This window comes from Mobula birostris, chromosome 6, assembly GCF_030028105.1.
Source record: "Mobula birostris isolate sMobBir1 chromosome 6, sMobBir1.hap1, whole genome shotgun sequence".
Classification (NCBI taxonomy): Eukaryota; Metazoa; Chordata; class Chondrichthyes; order Myliobatiformes; family Myliobatidae; genus Mobula; species Mobula birostris.
This window is the reverse complement of record NC_092375.1, coordinates 77190696-77212282: the sequence shown is the minus strand read 5'-3', so window position 1 is coordinate 77212282 and position 21587 is coordinate 77190696. Positions and strand designations below refer to the sequence as shown.

The 21587-nt window shown below is 41.8% G+C and overlaps 1 protein-coding gene across 2 annotated transcripts in view; it reads right to left on the bottom strand.

Annotated features, from left to right (window-relative positions):
* map3k15 (mitogen-activated protein kinase kinase kinase 15) overlaps positions 1–21587 on the bottom strand; it is a 150255-nt gene that overhangs the window by 42088 nt on the left and 86580 nt on the right. For both annotated transcript variants that reach the window (XM_072260696.1, XM_072260697.1), the window contains exons 15-17: positions 19587–19714; positions 3454–3590; positions 2658–2763 (exon numbers count right to left, since the gene is read on the bottom strand). In XM_072260696.1, the coding sequence (XP_072116797.1) occupies positions 2658–2763; positions 3454–3590; positions 19587–19714 (371 nt within the window). The remainder of the gene's footprint in view (positions 1–2657; positions 2764–3453; positions 3591–19586; positions 19715–21587) is intronic.

Sequence of the window (21587 nt, the reverse complement as noted above, 5' to 3'; positions counted from 1 at the left end):
CCATAGAGCAATTATTACCTGGCCTACATGGTACCATAGATGTTCCACCTGGTCACACTCTTTCTATATCCAACTGAGTGGGGCTACAGAGGCTGAGTGTTTCTAGATTTTAATATTCCTGTTCTGGGAACCTGCCAGACAAGCTAATGAAAGCATTAACATGGCCTCAGCACCGCTGCAGAAACTGGCTACCAACACAGCTTCAGCACTACATGACGAGCCAGGCCGTCAACATGATATGTTTTGACCCAAAACGTCAGCTATACTCTTTTCCATAGATGCTGCCTGGCTCGCTGAGTTCCTCTAGCATTTTGTGTGTGTTGCTTGGATTTCCAGCATCTGCAGATTTTTTCTTGTTCATCACTGACATTGCCGGCAATCCACACAGTTCCCCCAGCCCCCCACCTCCAAATCAATTAGCACTAGAAATTCTGTTGTCTAAAAGAGGTGGTACTTATTAGACAGGAGTGTTGCACATATATCCCTGATACCAACAGTCAACTGTCCCTGATGGAACTGTTACGGACTTTCAGAGACTCTGTGTTACTGAAATTCAGCAAGATTTATGATGTCCTGTACTGGACAAAGAGGATGGAGTGTGAAGTTGCAATAAAGCAAGGATAGCTTGGGGCAGTTGTAGACAAGTGAGATTGCCAGAGCCCCCCCTGCTCAATCAAGACAGGCTGGGGTGACTGAAACAGTGTGTATTCAAGCTAGTGAGACTTCACCAGAAAGGTCTTTCTGAAACATCGCATCCCTTTACACAATAGGGGGTGCCGGAAACAGACAAGGTAAGAGTAACGGAAGGATGGAAAACATATCCAACAACTAACGTTTTATTGTCTGTACTAACTTCAAAATATCACCGCCTGTCTGCTCGAAGTTTCGATTGACTTTAATGCCTCTATTGTGAATGATGATTGATCTTGCGAGTAAGGAATTCAAACATATAAAATTTACAATGATTAATATCTGTAAATGGGAGGCCAATCCTGTAGAAAAATAGCAAATTTCTGTTCCGACTTCAAGACAGTGTGGGTGACAGGGGACATGCTATTCCCCTTGTGCACAAGTAAAATAAAAGGAATGGTTGAGTCATAAGAGTGTGTGTGTTCTGGGCCCAGTTATTTTAATTATTTTGTTCTATTAAATAAATAAAATAGTTGTCACTTGGCGTCTTTATTAACTTGCTGAACAGAACCCAAGTCTGCACAGTGCAGAAATGTTTACGCTGGACAAATGTCGAAGTGATCTATAGCTTCCCCATGTATGGGAAATGGTGAGAATTACTCATCCGCTCCTTGAACACTGGAAATTCAGAAGCAGGGGTGGCACTGCACAGAGTGCTGCTGGCTTATAGCTCCAGCAAACCAGCTGCAATGCTGACCTGTGTGGGATTTACTGTACCTCTTTTTTCTGTAGCCATCGTCTGGTTCCCTCCCACATTCAAAGTTCAAAGTAAATCTTATTCTCAAAGTACATATACATGTCACCATATATAAGCCTGAGGTTACTTTTCTTGTGGGCATATTCAACAATTCTATAGAACAGTAACTATAGCACGATCAATGAAAGATCAACCAGATTCCAGCAGACCACAGATTGTGCAAGTGCAAATATAAATAAATAGTAATAAATATTGAGAACGTGAGATGAAGAGCCCTTGAAAGTTAATTAATTGGTTGTGGGAACATTTCAATGATGGGGCAAGTGAGTGTAGTTATCCCTTTTTTATTCATGAGCCTGATGGCTAAGGGGTAGTAACCGTTCTTGAACCTGGTGGTGCAAGTTCTGAGACTCTTGTACCTTCTGCCTGATGGCAGCAGCAAGAAGAGAGCATGACCTGGGTGGTGGGGATCTCTGATGAGGGATGCTGCTTTCCTATGACAGTGCTTCTTGTAGATATGCTCAATGGTTGGGAGGGCTTTACTCATGGTGTATTGGGCCAAATCCACTTCTTCTTGTAGGATTTTCTGTTCAAAGATATTGGTGTTTCTGTATCAGGCTGTGATGCAGCCAGTCAATATACTCTCCACTACACATCTACAGAAGTTTGTTACAGTTTTAGATGTTCCTGATTGAAACATAAGATTATTAAGGGATTGGACACGCTAGAGGCAGGAAACACGTTCCTGATGGGGGAGTCCAGAACCAGAGGCCACAGTTTAAGACAATTTAGAACGGAGTTGAGGAAAAACTTTTTCACACAGAGAGTTGTGGTTCTGTGGAACACTCTGCCTCAGAGGGCAGTGGAGGCCAATTCTTTCAAAAGAGAGTTAGATAGAGCTCTTAATGATAGCGGAGTGAAGGGATATGGGGAGAAGGCAGGAAAAGGGTACTGATTATGGATGATCAGCCATGATCACAGTGAATGGCGGTGCTGGCTCAAAGGGCTGAATGGCCTACTCTTGCACCTATTGTCTATTGTCTACTGTAAATCATCCCAGTGTAAAGCACAATGAGAATGGGTGGGAACATATAAGTGACGTGATTCCACTGGGATCAATTCTAATGAGCTGAATGGCATGATTCTATGCTGTAATGCAGTGTGAGAAACTTCTTACAAAGTAAGAAACCAGCACATCCAGGAGGCAATAAACCCAATACCGGCTCTCTCCAGTGTTGTGAGCAAACAATTTCAGTCCTTTGGTCCTTACCAGTAAACGTTTCAGTACAAGGGTTCACTTCTGCCAATCGCTTCGATGTTCCAAAGTCTGAAATCTTCACCACACCACTGTATGTGTTTACAAGAACATTATCTCCCTGTAAGTACAAAGATCTTCACAGGATTAAAAATAATTGTAAGAAAATTAGTCCAGGTAACCAATATACTAGCCAAAAGGAAATTATTTTTATCAAAATTCTGCAGAAAACTAATAGTTGGCAATATTTATTATTACGGCTATAGACATGAGGAGGAGTGTGGTTCAGTTCTGCAATATGTCTCTACTGTTGAATCAAGCGATGGTTGTTCTGCACCTCAAACACATTTATTGGCCTTACTCCATTTCCTCTGAATCCTTAACTAAACATTTATCTGAGCCTTGAAACTTTAATTATCCCATAATACAGTGTGTACTTGTGCTTGAGGCTGAGTTCCTGAATTCTCCTAAAACCAGCAACTAATTAACCTTTGTATGCAATCAATATAGATCAATTGCAGAAATGTAACTAAATACTGTATCTGCAGAGAAAGACTTTATACAGGGTAACATTCTCTTTTTAACACAGCTGGGATGGTGATGCCATTTTGAGAATACAGCACATATATTATCAGATGCTTCGAAACTACTTCCACAGTGGCATCTGCTACACTGAAGGACAATTTTAGTAAAGCAGATTATAAAATTCCCAATAAACCATCTTTTTTCTATTTAATGTATTTTACTTGAGCATCATCTTGTCAATCTGATATAAGCTCAGACAGATCACAAGCCAATTCAAACCAGTCACCTTAATGTCTCGATGCACAATCTGGTTCTCATGAAGGTAGCTTAGACCCTCCAGTATCTGTCTGGTGTAAAACACAATGGTGGATACGTTATCTTTCAAGGGACCCCACTTTGATTGGAGGAGTGCAGAAAGGCTCCCTGTAAAGAAAAAAGACGTATGCTATGAACAAAATTAAACTAAACACTTCAACACAGCTCATTATCTCTAATGCACAACTAAGACTATATCCTGATTTTTTTTTTACTAATTGGCATGATACATTTTATCTGGAAAATCACCATCCACCTCCAAAATCTGTATTTACATGGCCTTGTAACTAGAAATCAAGATCAAGCTCCTTAATGCTGATAGTCATTAATTGTATCCTCATTCTTAAGGCAATGTTACATCCTGTGTGCTGTGGAAAGAAGGTGGCATTGCAGAATCTCCCTGTCAATCTGTTCTGAAATTCAGAAAATGGTGCTCCTTCTTCAGCACGTTGTGAATTCCAGTTCCATCAGAACCAGCTATAATTATGCCCGTAGCAGAATACTGCAGAATGGACGTGTATATTTTTCCAGATGAGATGCTAAAAGAACTGGGTATTCAGGGAGGGAAATGGCCAACTGACAATTCCATCTTTGTCTACTCTACTGGGTCGCAACCTGAAACATCGACTGTTCATTTCCTTCCACAGATGTTGCCTAACCAGCTGAGTTCACCTATGTCTTGTTTTTGTTGCCCCACATTCCAGCACCTGCAGTCTTGTGTCTCTATACATTGTATATTCTCATGTGTTCATCCAACCACCTTGGATTTATCCTGCGTTGATTACAGATCATCGCCTAAATTCTTTCTCTTGTTGAGCTCTAGCCTGCAGAGTGTTTCCAGCTCCTTCTGTTCTTATTTCTACTAGATACAGTGTTTAACTTTTGCTCATCCTCTTATTCTCTGGGTCAGTTTACAGATGGCCCTTCAATCAATCCAAAATCAAGCTAACAAATAGTTTACTGCCCCAGCACAAACGGCATAGAAACAGGCAAATTAACCCTTTCTAACACTCTCAATGTATCCCTCTGCTACATTCTTTTTAGTCAAGTCGTCCTTTGGTGTCTCCAACTTCAGTACCTAAGACATTCCACACGATGGTAGATTACAGTTTCTAACACATCACTAGTTACATCATTTCTCCAGAGTTTCTCTGGGTCACAATGTTAGCTATAAGATGATATTGAACAAACTTGGATTTTATTTTCTGTGCAACCGAAGTGGCAGGGGTGCAATCAGATAAAAGTATATAAAATTATGAGAAGCATAGATAGGTCCGGAGAAGGAAATACCAAATACTTGAGGGCATAGATACAAGGTGAGAGAAGGAAAGTTTACTGGAGATTTACAAGGAAAGGAGAGAGGGTAGCAGTGACAGGCTTCGAGTGGCTGTTAGAAACCTGGTGGAATGGCGTGGAACACAGGGCAAGTGCAATTTAACAGAGACGAGTGAAGGGTGTCCATTTTGGTAAGAAGAAAAAGTGAAGATAACATGTAAATTATAATTCTGAAAGGTCTTCAGGAACACAGCATTCTTGTGCACAGATATTTGAAGGCAGCAGGACAGACTGAAAAATAGATCAAAAGAAAACATACAAGATCACAGGTTTTATATATGCAGCCTTAGAGAATAAAAGTGTTGAGCTCCTGTGAAGCACAGGTTACAAGAAGAGTACTGCATCTGGTTATCAGATTCTGATGTAAAACATTATTTTACTCTCTGCATTGGTGCTGCCTGAGCTGCTGAATTAATTCCTGCATTTTGTGTTTTATTAGTTCCATGTCTGGTTACTGCACTTCAGGAAAGATGCAAAGGCTTGGAGAGGGTACAGATCAACTTGCTGGAATGGTCTGAGGGCCAGTGCCTACAGAAAAGATGGTTTGACAAACATGCCCAAAATCATCAAATGTCCAGACAGTGTGAAAAAGCATTTTCCAGTGGTGAAAAGGGTGAACACTAGAGGGCGCAGATTTAAAGAGTGGGTACAGACACAATGAAAAATCTTTCTCAGACAGGGAACGCGGGCCACCGCAAGATAATGAGTGGGTTCTGTTTTCACAGACGTCATATGTCAAAAAACACTAAAAACCACTCAACAGAGTAAACACACCACTGCCAATAAACAGCATCAAAAACACAGTGCGCAGTGGTTAGCACAAGACTTTGTAGTGTTCAATTCCTGCTGCTGCCTTTAAGGAGTTTGGACATTCTCCCTGTGAACACATGGGTTTCCTCAAGGTGCTCTGGTTCCTCCCACAGTCCAAAGACATACTGGTTGGTAGATTAACTGGCCCTTGTAAATTGTCCTGTGATTAGACTCAGATTAAATCAGGGGATTGCTGGGCACCATGGCTCGAAAGGCCGGTAGGACCTATTCAGTGCTGTATCTCAATAGATAAATAAATGCAGTAAATGAGCCTGCTAGTTGGTAGGAAGAATTACCAAACTAGTTCTGCGGTTTATTGGAATGAACGTATGAATGTACGTTGGATTTTTGAACTTATTTTGGTAGCTAGTCCATGTGCTGGGGTCTCCAGACCCCAAGTGTTTGGAACTCGAGGATGGCCTGAGGTTATGTTCTGGATCTCACTGTCTGAATGCAGTCAAATTGGAGCATGGTAGCAACACGGTCAGTGCAACACTTATCAGCACCAGCAGTAAGATCAGGGTTCGATCCCTGCTGCTGTCTAAAAGGAGTTTACACACTATCCTGAGGCTACATGGGTTTCCTCCAGATGCTCCAGTTTCCTCCCACATTCCAAAGATGTATGGCTAGGATTAGTGAGGTTTGACGTATTACGTTGGCACTGGAAGCATGGCAACACCAGTGGGCTTCCCAGCACTGATATGATTTGATGCAAACAATGCACTTCACTGTATGTGTCAATGTACAGTGAGAAATAAAGCAATCCGTTAAGTTAAACATAGAAAACCTATAGCACAATACAGGCTTTTCTGTCCACAAAGTTGTGCCGAGCATGTCCCTACCTTAGAAATTACTAGATTTCCCCATAGCCCCCTATTTTTCTAAGCTCCATGTACCTATCCAAAAGTCTCTTAAAAGACCCTATCATATCCGGCTCCATCACCGTTGCCGGCAGCCCATTCCACGTACTCACCACTTTCTGAGTAATAAACTTACCCCTGACATTACCTCTGTACCTACTCCCCAGCACCTTAAACCGGTGTCCTCTTGTGGCAACTATTTCAGCCCTGGGAAAAAGCCTCTGACTATCCGCACGATCAATGCCTCAGGAAACGCCGAGTTCACTCAACCTGTTTTCATAAGGCATGCTCCCCAATCCAGACAACGTCTTTGTAAATCTCCTCTGCACCCTTTCTATGGTTTCCACATCCTTCCTGTAGTGAGGCGACCAGAACTGAGCACAGTACTCCAAGTGGGGTCTGACCAGGGTGCTATATAGCTGCAACATTACCTCTCAGCTCCTAAATTCAATTCCACGATTAATGAAAGCCAATACACCAAATGCCTTCTTAACCACAGCGTCAACCTACGCAGCTGCTTTGAGCGTCCTATGTACCGGGACCCCAAGATCCCTCTGATCCTCCACACTGCCAAGAGTCTTACCATTAATACTATACTCTGCCATCATTTTTGACTTACCAAAATGAACCACCTCACACTTATCTGGGTTGAACTCCATCTGCTATTTCTCAGCCCAGTTTTGCATCCTATCGATGTCCCACTGTAACTTCTGACAGCCGTCCACACTATCCACAACACCTCCTACCTTTGTGTCATCAGCAAACATACTAACCCATCCCTCCACTCCCTCATCCAGGTCATTTATAAAAATCACAAAGAGTAAGGGTCCCAGAACAGATCCCTGAGGCACACCACTGGTCACTGACCTCCATGCAGAATATGACCACTCTTTAATCTACAACCTACTCTTTGTCTTCTGTGGGCAAGCCAGTTTTGGATCCAGAAAGCAAGGTCCCCATGGATCCCATGCCTCCTTACTTTCTCAGTAAGCCTTGCATGGGGCACCTTATCAAATGCCTTGCTGAAATCCATATACACTACATCTACTGCTCTACCTTCATCAATGTGTTTAGTCACATCCTCAAAACATTCGATCAGGCTTGTAAGGCACGACCTGCCCTTAACAAAGCCATGCTGACTATTCCTAATCATATTATACCTCTCCAAATGTTCATAAAGTCTGCCTCTCAGGATCTTCTCCATCAACTTACCAACCACTAAAGTCAGACTTACTGGTGTATAATCTCCTGGGCTGTCTCTACTCCTTTTCTTGCAAAAATGAACAACATCTGCAACCCTCCAATCCTCCGGAACCTCTTCCTGATTCAAAGATCATTGCCAAAGGCTCAGCAATCTCCTCTCTTGCCTCTCACAGTAGCCTGGGGTACATCTCATCCAGTCCTGGCGACTTATCCAACTTGATGCACTCCAGAAGCTCCAGCACATCCTTTTTCTTAATATCTACATGCTCAAGCTTTTCAGTCTGCTGCAAGTCATCACTACAATCACCAAGATCCTTTTCCATAGTGAATACTGAAGTATTCATTACGTACCCCTGGCATTTCCTCTGGTTCCATACGCACTTTCCCACTGTCATACATTGATAGGTCCTATTCTTTCTCGTCTTATCCTGTTGCTTTTCACATACTTGTAGAATGCCTTTGGGTTTTCCTTAATCCTGCCCGCCAAGGCCTTCTCATGGCCCCTTCTGGCTCTCCTAATTTCCTTTTTAAGCTCCTTCCTGTTTGCTTTATAATCTTCTAGATCCCTAGATTACCTAGCTCTCTGAACCTTTTGTAAGCGTATCTTTTCTTCTTGACTAGATTTATTACAGCCTTTGTACACCATGGTCCCTGTACCCTACCATAACTTCCCTGTCTCATTGGAATGTACGTATGCAGAACTCCACACAAATATCTCCTGAACATTTGCCACATTTTTTCCGTACTTTTCCCGGAGAACATCTGTTCCCAATTTAAGCTTCCAATTTCCTGCCTGATAGCCTCATAATTCCCCTTACTCCAATTAACTGAATTCGTGCTCAAACACTGGAAGGTGCCCAGGGCACACTTCAGTGGTAGGTGGCAGAAGCAAATATGACAGCAAAATTTATAAAGCATTTAGAGATACTGTATACATGAACAGGATCAAAACGTGCAGGACTATGGGGAAAGAACTGCACCTGGTACTGACTGGATCATTTCAGCAGACAGTGGATATTGACACAGCAAACTCAAAAGGGCCCCCTACATTACTGTCATGATTCTATTCTCGTTTGTTAAAAGACCAGATCTCCCCTTTCAACGGAATTTGAAACCTAATTTCTATCAGCACTAGATATAATCACATCCAGATCAAAATATTGCAGGAAAGGAAATGATCAAAAGAATACATATTATTTCTATTTTAAATAATTTAAATCGAAATGCATATGATGCTGAGGCTTCATGTGAAATATTCAGAAACATGAATCGGGTATTTAATTGGAGGACCGCTTTGTCGAGCACCTCCGCACCATTCCCCACAAGCCAGACTTCCTAGTGGCCAAACGTTTTAATTCCCATTCCGACATGTCAATCTTTGGCCTCCTCTTGTGCCAAGATGAGGCCACCCTCAGGATGGAGGAGCAACACCTTATATTCCGTTTGGGTAGCCTCCAACCTGATGGCATGAATATCGATTTCTCCTTCTGGTAAACACATTTTCCCCCTCCCCCCTTCCTCTATTCCCCACTCTGACCTTCCATCACTTGTCAGTTACCTATCTCTTCCACCTGGGACCCCCACTGTTAGGGCGTATTCCGGCTTTAGGGTATATAAAAATACTACGTTCAGCAGCAACCAGTCTTCAGACCAGAATGTGGATTGCAGATTGAATTTAAAATGCAGCTCTGAACAATGGTCATCCTGGATCTGCAGACTGGGGTTGATCACCTGAGACGTCTACATGTGCATGAGTACAGCTAAAGAGACGACGGGGGATAAACATTCATTTTGGGTGTCTAGCGTGTTGGAGGAGTTTGAAAATTATATGTAATTCAAAGGATGCATTGCAACTATAGAATTGCCCTGCTGTTACCTTTGATCTTTAGCTTTTAAAAATGTCACGTAATATTGGGTCAGGCTTCCAAGAAGCCTTGGAAGTCTTCTTCTTCCAAGAGTCTCTCCAGTATGACGCCAGCTTGTTTTGTTAAATAAAGGCTTTTATAACCACCAGCCTCAGTGTCTCTCTGGTGACTTCATTCACAGTCACAACACCCTCCCTCCCTTCCCTTTCTTGTATTGTCCACTGTCCTTTCCTATCATATTCCTTCTTCTCCAGCCCTGGACCTTTCCCACCCACCCAGCTTCACCTATCACCTTCCAGCTAGCATCCTTCCCTTCCCCCTATCTTTATATTCTGGCATCTTCCCCCTTCCTTCCCAGTCCTGAGGCAGGATCTCGGCCTGAAATGTCGGCTGTTTATTCATCTCCGAAGAAGCTGCCTGACCTGCTAAATTCCTCCACATTTTGTGAGTGTTGCTTTGGAATTCCAGCATCTGCAGACTTCCTTGTGAATAGGACATTTATGTGGCACAAGGTAATAAGGCATTTTAATATTATTTTATAGTGAAAGACTCATAGAAAGACATTATTAATTTGATATAATGCTAATGTAGCTCTCAAATTCTATGATAGCCTGTTCTTTTTAATGGACAATACCATGGGAATTTGAAAGGCTCTATTTTGTCCTGACCAAACTGGTGGAATGCTTAGAAATGGGATCATAGGGTTCAGCACTAGGTATACGCAAATATATTTAATTCAGAGTAAATAGTGGTGAATCGGGAAATTCCCTTCATGGGAAATTGAACTAGACACTTGCTGTCAAGAACTACCAATGAGGGCCGAAGTGGATACCAGGTCCAAGGGTGCAGCTGACGCTGTTACTACTAAAACAGACCACTTGTCAAAACCCATTCTCAAGTGCTTCTACCTGCATTGCAGAAGCCACTGTACAGAGCAAACCAACGTGTTGCACTTTCCTCATAAGTTTACAATTCCAACACTTCTGATTAGAAACAGCCGCTGATTTGCTACATACATTCAACTAATACACAGTTCCTTCCTGAGTGTACTGTATTCAATTAGACATTTCCAAAGGGAGCGTACGTTACAAATGCACCTGTAGTATAAGGGCCACTTTTGCACCTAGTCCAACAGACGTTTTTGTCATCCTCCCCAGTTGCTTTCCACTGTTATCAGTTGCTATTCATTCCAGGCAGCAGTGGCAGAGTTAAAGTTTCTCCAGCAATCCTGACTTTGGCTGCTATCTATGTGGGGGCTTACACAAGTTCCCTAAGACCACGTGAGTTCTCCAATTTCCGCTCACATCCCAAAGACCTCACTGCTGCCAGGGAGGGAGGATTTCATTTATCAGGGGAGACTGGATGAATTTGGTTTGTTTTCCTTGGACAGCTGAGGAGGCTGAGAAAGGATATGATTAATGTAAACAGAATAAAGACAGACAAAAAGAGTGCAGATCGTGGGAAACATTTTGCTGTTGACGAGGTAGTCAAAACTAGAGGGCGCTGGTTTAGGGCAGGGGTTCCAGGGTGGGTTCTATGGACTCCTTGCTTAATGGTATTAGCCCATGGCATAGAAAAGGTTGGAAACCTCTGGTTTAGGATAACTAAGAAATTTGCAGTGCCCTCTTCAAAAGAAGACAAAATATTATCTATGCAAACAACCGGAATTCTGCAGATGCTGGAAATTCAAGCAACACACATCAAAGTCGCTGGTGAACGCAGCAGGCCAGGCAGCATCTCTAGGAAGAGGTACAGTCGACGTTTCAGGCCGAGACCCTTCGTCAGGAAAATATTATCTATTTTGGTTCATTAGCACTTTACAATAAACATGCTTATAAAAGACAAGGGATTCCTTACTTGTTATCCACCAACTAGACTAGAACATAAAAGCATGGATGTAATATTGAGGCTTTATGAAGCACTGGTGAGGCCTTACTTGGAGTATTGTGAGCAGTCTTGGGCTCCTTACCCAAGAAAGGATGTGATGCTACTGGAGAGGGTTCTAAGGAGGTTCACGAAAATGATTCCGGGATTGAAAGGCTTATCATAAGTGGAACATTTGATGACTCTGGGTCACTACTCACTGAAATTCAGAAAGATGCCGGGTGACAATTGAAACTTATCAAATGCTGAAACGCCTGGATAAAGTGGATGTGGGTTTCCTATGGTGGGGGAGTCTCAGACCAGAGGACACAGCCTCAGAGTAGAGGAATGTCCTTTTAGAACGGAGATGAGGTGGAGAATCTGTGGAATTTGTTGCCACAGGCAGCTGTGGAGGGCAGGTCATTGGGTATATTTAAGGCAGAAGTTGTTGGATTCTTAATTAGTCATGGCATGAACGGATACGTGGAGAAGGCAAGTTTGAGAGGGAAAGTGGATCAGCCATGATGAAATGGTAGAGTAGACCTGATGGGCCAAATGGCCTAATTCTGCTCCTGTATCTATGGTCTTATGGCCTAACCTCTTCTCACGTATTTACTTCATTTGTTTAATTACCTTTCTCAATTCTGCTCTGCAGCTTGGCACTGCATTTGAAACCAGCATAAACTTTGCGATAGGAACCCCTGGATATCAGATCTGCCATTACACAGCATAATGACCAAGGGCTACTATCGTTAGGCATGAAAATAACTGAGCTGGAGCCAATGTTTTGCCGGCTGCTTCTGAATAGCAATTGAGGTCTTCCAAGAAATTGAGAGAGAATTACGTACACATGTAGGTATGTAACTCTAAGCTCAGTGTTTGGGGAAGGAGCCTTGTGCCATTGGTGCTCTTCCATCAAATTCTTTCAGTAGAACCATCATGGAAGCTTCATCATGCAGAATCAGAGAGCAAGTGTAACTGAGCTTCCTGGTTCCAGTTACCGAAAATAGACAATGAGTATCCTTCCATGACAGTCAGCAGAGCTCCTGCTCCTGAATCAAAAGGCAGCACGCGAACATCTAGCAACCTGTCATCAGTAATGGGAGCTATGCATTCACTGTCACATTCAGGATAACAGCTCAGCTCAGCCCTTGATGATAAGCATGTGACTGACACAACACGAGAAGCAGGAGCTGAGCTGCGTCTCTGCTCAGGGTGTGAATTCTGAACGAAGTTGACGACCCAGATTCAGATTTATTTATCACATGCATATCAAAACATACAGTGAAATGCAACCCGAGACTCCGCCTGACTTTCAACTTCTCCAAGTGATGTGATTTGTGATGGCCATTGAAATAAGCACTGATGCAAAGAGCCCCGACTAAGGTGGAAAGTGAGTGATTGGGAGCCAAGAGCGGTGACCTAACAGGAGTCCTAGAAGCCTGGCTACCTAGATTTGCATCAGGCTGGGAATGAAAATGATTACCTTGTGCTTGAGTGTTGGTTGGGTTTGGGTGGGCCTGAATGCTTGGAAGTTAGCTAACTACCTATTTCCTCCTGCCCGTAGTTCTGAGTGAAGTGGAGATGCGATCACAATCCAGGACTGTATATCAAAGCACAGTGGTGCCGATTGTAGAGATACGCCTCGTGGCTCCAGGTATCCGCATTCAATCGTGACCTCCGGTTCTACTTGTGTGGAGATTGTGCATTCTCCCTGTGGTCGTCTGAGTTTTCCCAGAGTGCACTGGGCAGCTAAGTCATTTAGCCTCTGTCAGTTGCCCTTAGTGTGCTGCGAAGAGGTAGAATCTGGGAGGAGTTTCTGGGAATGTGGGGCAGGTAGTGCTGAGGAAGCAGGAAGTCAAAAATAGGGGACAAGCTCTCCTCTACAATCACTCTGAGCACCGGTGCCCCACAAGGCTGTGTACTCAGCCCCCTGCTGTATTCACTGTACACCCATGATTGTGTAGCCAAGTTTCCATCAAACTCAATATATAAGTTTGCTGATGACACAACAATTGTAGGCCGTATCTCGGGTAATGATGAGTTTGAGTACAGAGAGGAAATTAAGAACCTGGTGGCATGGTGCGAAGACAATAACCTATCCCTCAACGTCAGCAAGACGACAGAATTGGTTGTTGACTTCAGAAGGAGTAGCGGACCACACGACCCAATTTACATCGGTGGTGCGCAAGTGGAACAGGTCAAAAGCTTTAAGTTCCTCAGGGTCAATATCACAAATGACCTGACTTGGTCCAACCAAGCAGAGTTCACTGCCAAGAAGGCCCACCAGCGCCTTTACTTCTTGAGAAAACTGAAGAAATTTGCCCTGTCCCCTAAAACCCTCACTAATTTTTATAGATTCACTGTAGAAAGCATTCTTCTAGGGTGCGTCACAACCTGGTATGAAAGTTGTCCTGTCCAAGACCGAAAGAAGCTACAGAAGATCGTGAGCACGGCGCAGCACATCCCACAAACCAATCTTCCGTCCTTGGACTCACTTTACACCGCACGCTGTCGGAGCAGTGCTGCCAGGATAATCAAGGACACGACCCACCCAGCCAACACACTTTCCGTCCCTCTTCCCTCCGGGAGAAGGCTCAGGAGCTTGAAGACTCATACGGCCAGATTTGGGAACAGCTTCTTTCCAACTGTGATAAGACTGCTGAACAGATCCTGACCCGGATCTGGGCCGTACCCTCCAAATACCCGGACCTGCCTCTCGGTTTTTTTTTGCACTACCTTACTTTCCCTTTTCTATTTTCTATTTATGATTTATAATTTAATTTTTAATATTTACCAATTAAATATTTTTAATATTTAATATTTGTAACCCAGGGAGTATGAAGCGCAGATTTAAATATCGCTGTGAAGATTGTACGTTCTAGTACCCATTGTTTGGTGACAATAAAGTATAAAGTATAAGTATAAGTCTGCAGAAGGACTTCGGCAGATTGAGAGAAGTGGCAAAAAAGTAGCAGATGGAATATAGTGTGAGAAGTGCACTTTGGTAGAAGGAATAAAAGGCATAGACTACTTACAAACCAGAGAAAGAAACACAGAAATCAGAGGTACAAAGTGACTTGTGAGTCCTCGTGCAGGATTTCCCTGAAGATTAACTTACAGATTGAGTTAGAGGTATAGAAGGCAAATGCAATGTTAGCATTTGTTTCCAGGGGAGTAGGAATATGGATGCAGTGCTGAGCATTTATAAGGCATTGGTGTTACCATACTTGGAGTACTGTGCGCTCTTGGCTCCCAATCACTTATTTTCCACTTTTGCTGGGGATCTATGCAACGGTGCTCATCTGAGGAGCCATCACAAATCACATCACTTGGAGAAGTTAAAAGGTTATGCTAGCATTGGAGATGGTCCAGACGAAGTTCACGAGAATGATCCTAGGAATGACACGGTTAATGTCTGAGGAGCGTTTGATGGCTCTGGGCTTTGCTTAGTGGAGTTTAGAAGGATGAAGGGGGTGCCACAGTAGCATAGCGGTTAGCATGACATGATTCTCCCTGTGACCATTGGGTTTCCTCTGGGTGCTCCAGTTTCCTCTCACAGTCCAAAAGACGTATCAGTTAATAGATTAATTGGTGATTGTAAATTGTCCTCTGCTTAGACAAGGGTTAAATAGGTGGATTGCTTGGCAGTGCAGCTCGTTGGGCCAGAGGGTCTGTTCCACACTCTACTCTAAAAAATAAATATATAAAGTATCATTGAAACCTATGGAATATTAAAAGGCCTGCATAGAGTAGATGTGGAGAAGATGTTTCCAATAGTGGAGGAGCATTTGACCAGAGGTCACAGCCTCAGAATAGAAGGACGTCCCTTTAGAACAAAGATGAGAAAGAATTTCTTGAGCTAGAATAGGATGGTGAACCTGTGGAATTCATTGCCATAAAAGGTTGTGGAGGCCACATTATTGGGTATATTTAAAGTGGAGATTGATAGAACCTTTAATTGGTAAAGGTGTCAAAAGTTACCGGGAGAAGGCAAGAGTATGGGGTTGAGAGGAATAATAAATCAGCCAGGATAGAATGGCAGAGCAGATTTGATGGGCCAAGAGTCCTAATTCTGCTCCTATGTCTTATGGTCGTATGGTTAACATCCCAGCTCTGAGGCCCTAATCAGTCAGTTCCAATGGGCAGGACTACTGAAAGAGATACTTTGCTCTGAACTCTGTTATACAAACAGATTACCAGGTGGATAGAAGAGATATTGCAAGGATGTTTTCAAAGCACCCTTGACATTCCCACCGAACTCATGATCTATGACCACTCAAGACTGAGAAGGAGCATTTGAGAAGAGCACAGGGTCCCTGGAGTCCATTCACCAGGACTGTACGGAGCACCAGCACACAAGGCAGAGGACGCACCATTTCTGAAACTAACCATCCACCCACCCAACCTATTACGCATCTCCAGTCCCACTGTGCTGGAGTCTGCAGGTCCCCCAGAGGCTTCCTTAGCCACCTTCAAACCCACAGACCTGGAGTGAAAGCAAGTCAGTCTACATCAACGATAATTACAATGAGAGCATTGAGCGCTTCAAGTTCCCAGGAGTGAACATCACGAATAGACTGTCCTGGTCCGACCATGTTGATGTCACTTCCACGAAAGCTCTTCAACACTTCTACTTCTTCAGGAAGCTAAAGAAATGTTACGTGTCACCCTCAATTCTTAACACCTTCTGTTGATGCACCATAGAAAGTATTTTATCTAGATGTATGGTCTGGTATGGGAGGGATCGAAGTAAGCTGCAGACAGTTGTAAACATAGTCATATCCATCAGGGACACTAGCCTCTGTCGTATCTAGGACTTCTTCAAGGATGCCTGAAAAAGGTGGCGTCCATCACTAAGGACCCCCATCACCCAGGACGTGCCTTGTTCCCATTGCTACCATCAGGAAGGAGGAACAGAAGGCACACACTCAACAATTCAGGAACAGCTTCTTACCCTCAGCCATCCAATTTCTGAATGGACATTGAACCCATGAACACTACCTCGCTCCTTTTTTTCTTTCTATTCTTGCACTACTTACTTAATTTAACTATTTAATATATTATCAGTATATACTTACTGCCATTCACCTTTTTTCTATTATTATTTATTACATTGTACTGCTGCCACAAAGACTACAAATTTCACAACGTAAGCCGGTGATATTAAACCTGATTCTGATATAGCAACTTGTATGACAAGTGCTTTGCTTGTGGCCACAGATAACTGTGAACACAGCTAAGCACATCAGTGAGACCGAGCTACCCTACAGTCTATCTACACTTTCCACTGTCCAAGTAAAAGGAGACAGCTTCACCCAAGACCCCAACCACTCCAGACCGTTCTCTCTTTTCCCCTTCTCCCAAGAGGTGGAAGATACAAGAGGCTGAAGGCACATTCTACCTGTCTTGAGTAGTTTTTTTTCCCACTGTTACATTACTCTTGAATTGACCTCTTGCATGATACAATGGTCAATGGCCTTACAATATACTTTATTGTGTCCTTTGTTGTTTACTGTACTGCACTTTCTCTGTAGCTTTTTCGCCTCATTCTGCATTGCTATTATTTGTTCCACCTTAATGCACTGTGTAATGATTTGATCTGTAAGAACAAAATGAAAGACAAGATTTTCACTGTGCCTTGGCATATGTGACAATAATAAATCAATCTTGAGGGATGATGTTCAATATATGCTGCCCTTCTCTAATACCTTGGTAGGCCACTTCAAGGTACTGATGAAGCTGAAATCACAGAAAATCCAGAAGATTTCCTCCTTTGAAGGACATTTAGAAGCAATCCAGAAAGATCTCTGATGGTGAGTTTCATTTCCGATTTGACACTAAATTCCTTATCTGAGATTTGAACTTTGTTTCCAGCTCACTGTCCAGGCCCCTGAATACTAGTCCAGTAGTAATTATCAACTTGAAACATTAACGAGAGCAATCAAACGACAAGCTGAAGGGGATAAGTGAATAAAGTCTATTATCGGTAATCCAAAAATTGCAGTAATAGGATGAGGTTTTAAATCAATACATAAACTACTGAAATAATATCAAAAATGTCTTTCAAATATTTTTCCAAAAGAGGGCAAGACCAGAACATATGCGTCAAAGAAGCTACCTCAGAATTACATCTGTCACAGACAGGATCTGTATGACCATAAAAACAAGCTAGCTTATCCTTGGACATATGGGCCCTATGAACCACCTTTAATTGTATCAAAGCGCGTCTAGCACACATTGAAGAAGCATTAACTAGTTGAAGAATTTTCTCCCATTTCTCTGTGGGTAAAGATACCTGAAGTTCTTTTTCCCATTCATTCTTAATTTTATCAGACATACCTAAACATATTTTCATAATTAAATCATAAACAATTGCTATTAAACTCTTCTGATAGGGGTTCAAACCTAAAAAATGTTCTATAATTTCTGTTTGATCTGAAAAGTAGGTAAAATAACCTTCAAAAAGTTTCTAATCTGTAAGTATCTGAAAAAATATGATCTAGGCAAGTTATATTTATTAGACAACTGTTCAAAGGACATGAGACAATGATCCATGAATAAATCATGAAAACATATTATTCCCTTCGTTTTCCATAAAAGAAAAGCTTGATCAGTTCTGGATGGTTGGAAGAAAAAATTGGATGTAATAAGATATAAATTGGATATTGGAAAAATTGTATATAGTAATTTATTTAAATGGAAAAATTCTAATCCCCCTACCACATTTCAATGGTTTTCCCAAACTATAACATGTTTAAATTTGAAAAAAATTAGGAGTGGTAACACTGATCCTTCAGTTAAATTTGAAGAAACTTGGAGGCCAGTTATTCAACATTTTCATATGATGCAAGCTGACCTTTTCCGAATCCTTTTTAATAACTTATTGTTTGTGTGTAGAGGAGCGGAGTTAATGACAAATAATGATTTTAACCGATGAAATATGGCAGCCCAGTTTCTGTTTCGTTTTGTTTTGTTTTTTTCAGTGTAGGGGGTAAAAACTTTTTTTTGTATCTTTTTCATGTTCAGTTATGAAGAGATTGGGAGGTTTAAATTAAATATCTTACTCGGAGTCTGTGTCTGTATACTTTATTCGTTATTAATGTAATCCCGATCTCTTTGTATCATTACTATTGTTATGTTTATCAAATTGAAACTCAATAAAAAAGACTGAAAAAGAAAGAAACATTAACAAGAGAAAATCTGCAGATATTCGAAGTACAAACACACACAAGGTGCTGGAGGAACTCAGCAGGCCAGGCAACATCTATGGAAAAGAGTACAGTCAACGTTTCTGGCCTAGTCCCTTCAGCAGGACTGGTGAAGGGTCTTGGCCTGAAATGTTGACTGTACTCTTGAAACATTAACTCTCTCTCTTTCTGCAGATGCTTTCTGACCTGCTGAATGTTTTTAGCATTTTGGTTTAAATTTTCAGTGCTTACAGGTGTTTTTTAGATTTTCATGCTGCCATACCTTTCTTTTCTTGTTTCTGGCCTGAATCCAATCTAAGGCAGTTAAAGGAGAATCCAACAAGCTAACACCCCTAAACCTTTAAGGATCAGGTAAGGAAGCAACTTTAAGCACTGTGTATTCCAGCTAGATAATCAGCCAGATGAATTGATCCAGCCTTCGCAATTTCCTCTTGATGGTCATTCTCATTTTAGAAGAGTGAAAGGCAGCAATTACTTCTTCAATAAAACCCAATTTAAATACAATCACTGACACACCTCTTCAGAGGATGAGGGGCAAATGTCCAAATATATCCAAGATGAACTCAGAAGTCAATGTGGTTGGTCCAATTTCTATTGCCACTTCTCCTTATGGCAAAAGTAACTGCTGTCCAACAGCACAACTCTCATCAGCATGATTGCTAACTTCTGCCCTATAATTGAATGCTGCTGTCTCTGTAGGGTTAGTCCTAGAAATCTCTTCACATTTGTATTCCTGCCTCTTGATATTAACGTGGACCTTTGGTATTTGTGAAATAGTTTCTGGTGAAATTTGTGCTTGGATATCCAAGTCACTCAACTCCAAGTCCTCTCACATTTGTGCCTTATGGATTGAAAGTAAATCAGGTTTGCCTTGGTAAATTAAAACTTTTATTGGCTGCTGGAGACCTGCTAGGAAAAGTACTCACTAAGAACGCATATACGATTTGATTCACTTACCCCCTGGTACTTGTTCCATAAAGATCTTGATATAGCCATTTTCTGAAACTGAACCAAGGTACTGGACAATATTTCGGTGCTTAAGATACTTGTGCAAAGCTATCTCTTCATGAAGAGGCTGGGAGTATCTAGGAATAAAAACAAAGAGAACCACTGTAGACAAATTTCCAGTGAGCGTTACTCATTCATTAACATTTACAATTGTTAGAGGGAACTGAATTGTCCAGGCAAGGGGATCACTACTGGGGAATTTTCTCCACCCAATATATGTGCCAAGCACCTTTAGATGAAATACAGATACATTCAATACAAAAATAACTTATTTACTTGTGAAGATCTTCTGAAACGTAAGGGATATTTTTAAAATTCAGTGGAAGTTAGTTTAGTTTATGTGTTGCTTTTGCTAAAAACTAGTAAGCACACTGGAATTCATTGTTATTCACTTTATTTGGGCTTTTTCCATGGGGGGGTGCAAGTTGTGGTTTGGCAGATGGAACTGGCTGTCATATGGCACCTTCCACTTAGAGACAACCCTCACTTATAGTCATTGAGGCAACTGAAATACAACCGGGCAGAATTCACAAGTCACTATCCAAAAATGTGAGAAACAGTAGAATTCAGTTTCATGGTTGTTAAGTAAATAAATAAACAGAATTTCTTAATGTTTTGAGTCATGTTTCCCGACATACGCAAATCCACATTACAGAAATTTGTGATACGGACTCTCTTCTAGGAACATAACCTGCTCTAATGTGGAAATTGTCTTTATTGACATCAGATCAGAATGCTTATAGCCAATAAATCCATCTAGTAACAATCAGGGAACTTCTGAAGCAGAGTTCATATTGAGAACCACTGTGCTCTCTTACTCATCCTAAAATTGCTTTAAATCCCACTTCCGCCTGTGCATTGGTACCCTCATCTTGAATGTGAGGAAATCAGCTCCTACAGGTTCCCATCAATTTCCTAGAAACCTATGATGGCCAGAACCATCGGAGTAGGATGGTTTTCTCAGGTATAAATGACCTAGATCATTACTAATGGCACATACAAATTTCCTGGACCTCTCAGCACCCCTTTGGCATGTGATTTTTATTAAGTTCTTGTCCTGACAATAAGACCCTGGTCAAAAGGCTATCAAACTGAAGTTCCACATCAAAAACTTTGAAACAATCACTGGGATTTAGACCCCATTGCAAAGGAATGCTGTCCTGCCAAAGGTGCTGTCTTCCAGATAGAAATATTACATTGCTGCCCTATCTGCTCTCTTGGGTGAACAACAACAGTTCTGTGGCCCTCTGCAAAGAGCAGGAGAACCTGCTTATAGATTTATCCCTGAACCAATTTAGTAATGTGAACCAGATTTACCAGGCACAAATGCAGTATTGATTGTCAAACCTTGTTGTACACAAAATAGCACGTTACAATTTAGTTGTCACAACAACAACTGTTTTTTGTATTGGATTGGCTATAAACATCCTAAGGTGCCTTGGGATTATGAAAGACATTATACGACTATTACTGTGCACTGGAATGTCTCCAGCACCTCTCTACAATCAATGGTGCTTAATTAGGACTGTTTTGATCAGTACTGATTTGCAAACTGAAACAAAGCTACACTTGAACTGACAGCAGAGAGATTTCCAATTACTACATATGCCACTTTTGCAGATTTATTCAGCTAACGAATAGATAATTGGCCTTCCAATGTATTAGCTATGGCAGAACATATTACATTAAATAGAATCAAGTTCTTGAAAGACATATGATGTTTGTATCTATTCAATAAACTCTGGTGCCTTGGCAATGACAGTTGCAGTTTTTGATTTGCAGCATCAACCACATAAGTGTTATCCAGAAAATACAATCAATTTCACATCAATGAGGTGTAGCATCAGTGAATATCGAATTCCATAGGATAACTGAATAGTGGAGGCCACCATTCAACCCATCTAGTCAGGACAAAATTGATCCATTTTAACAAGTGAAGGCATTTTCATA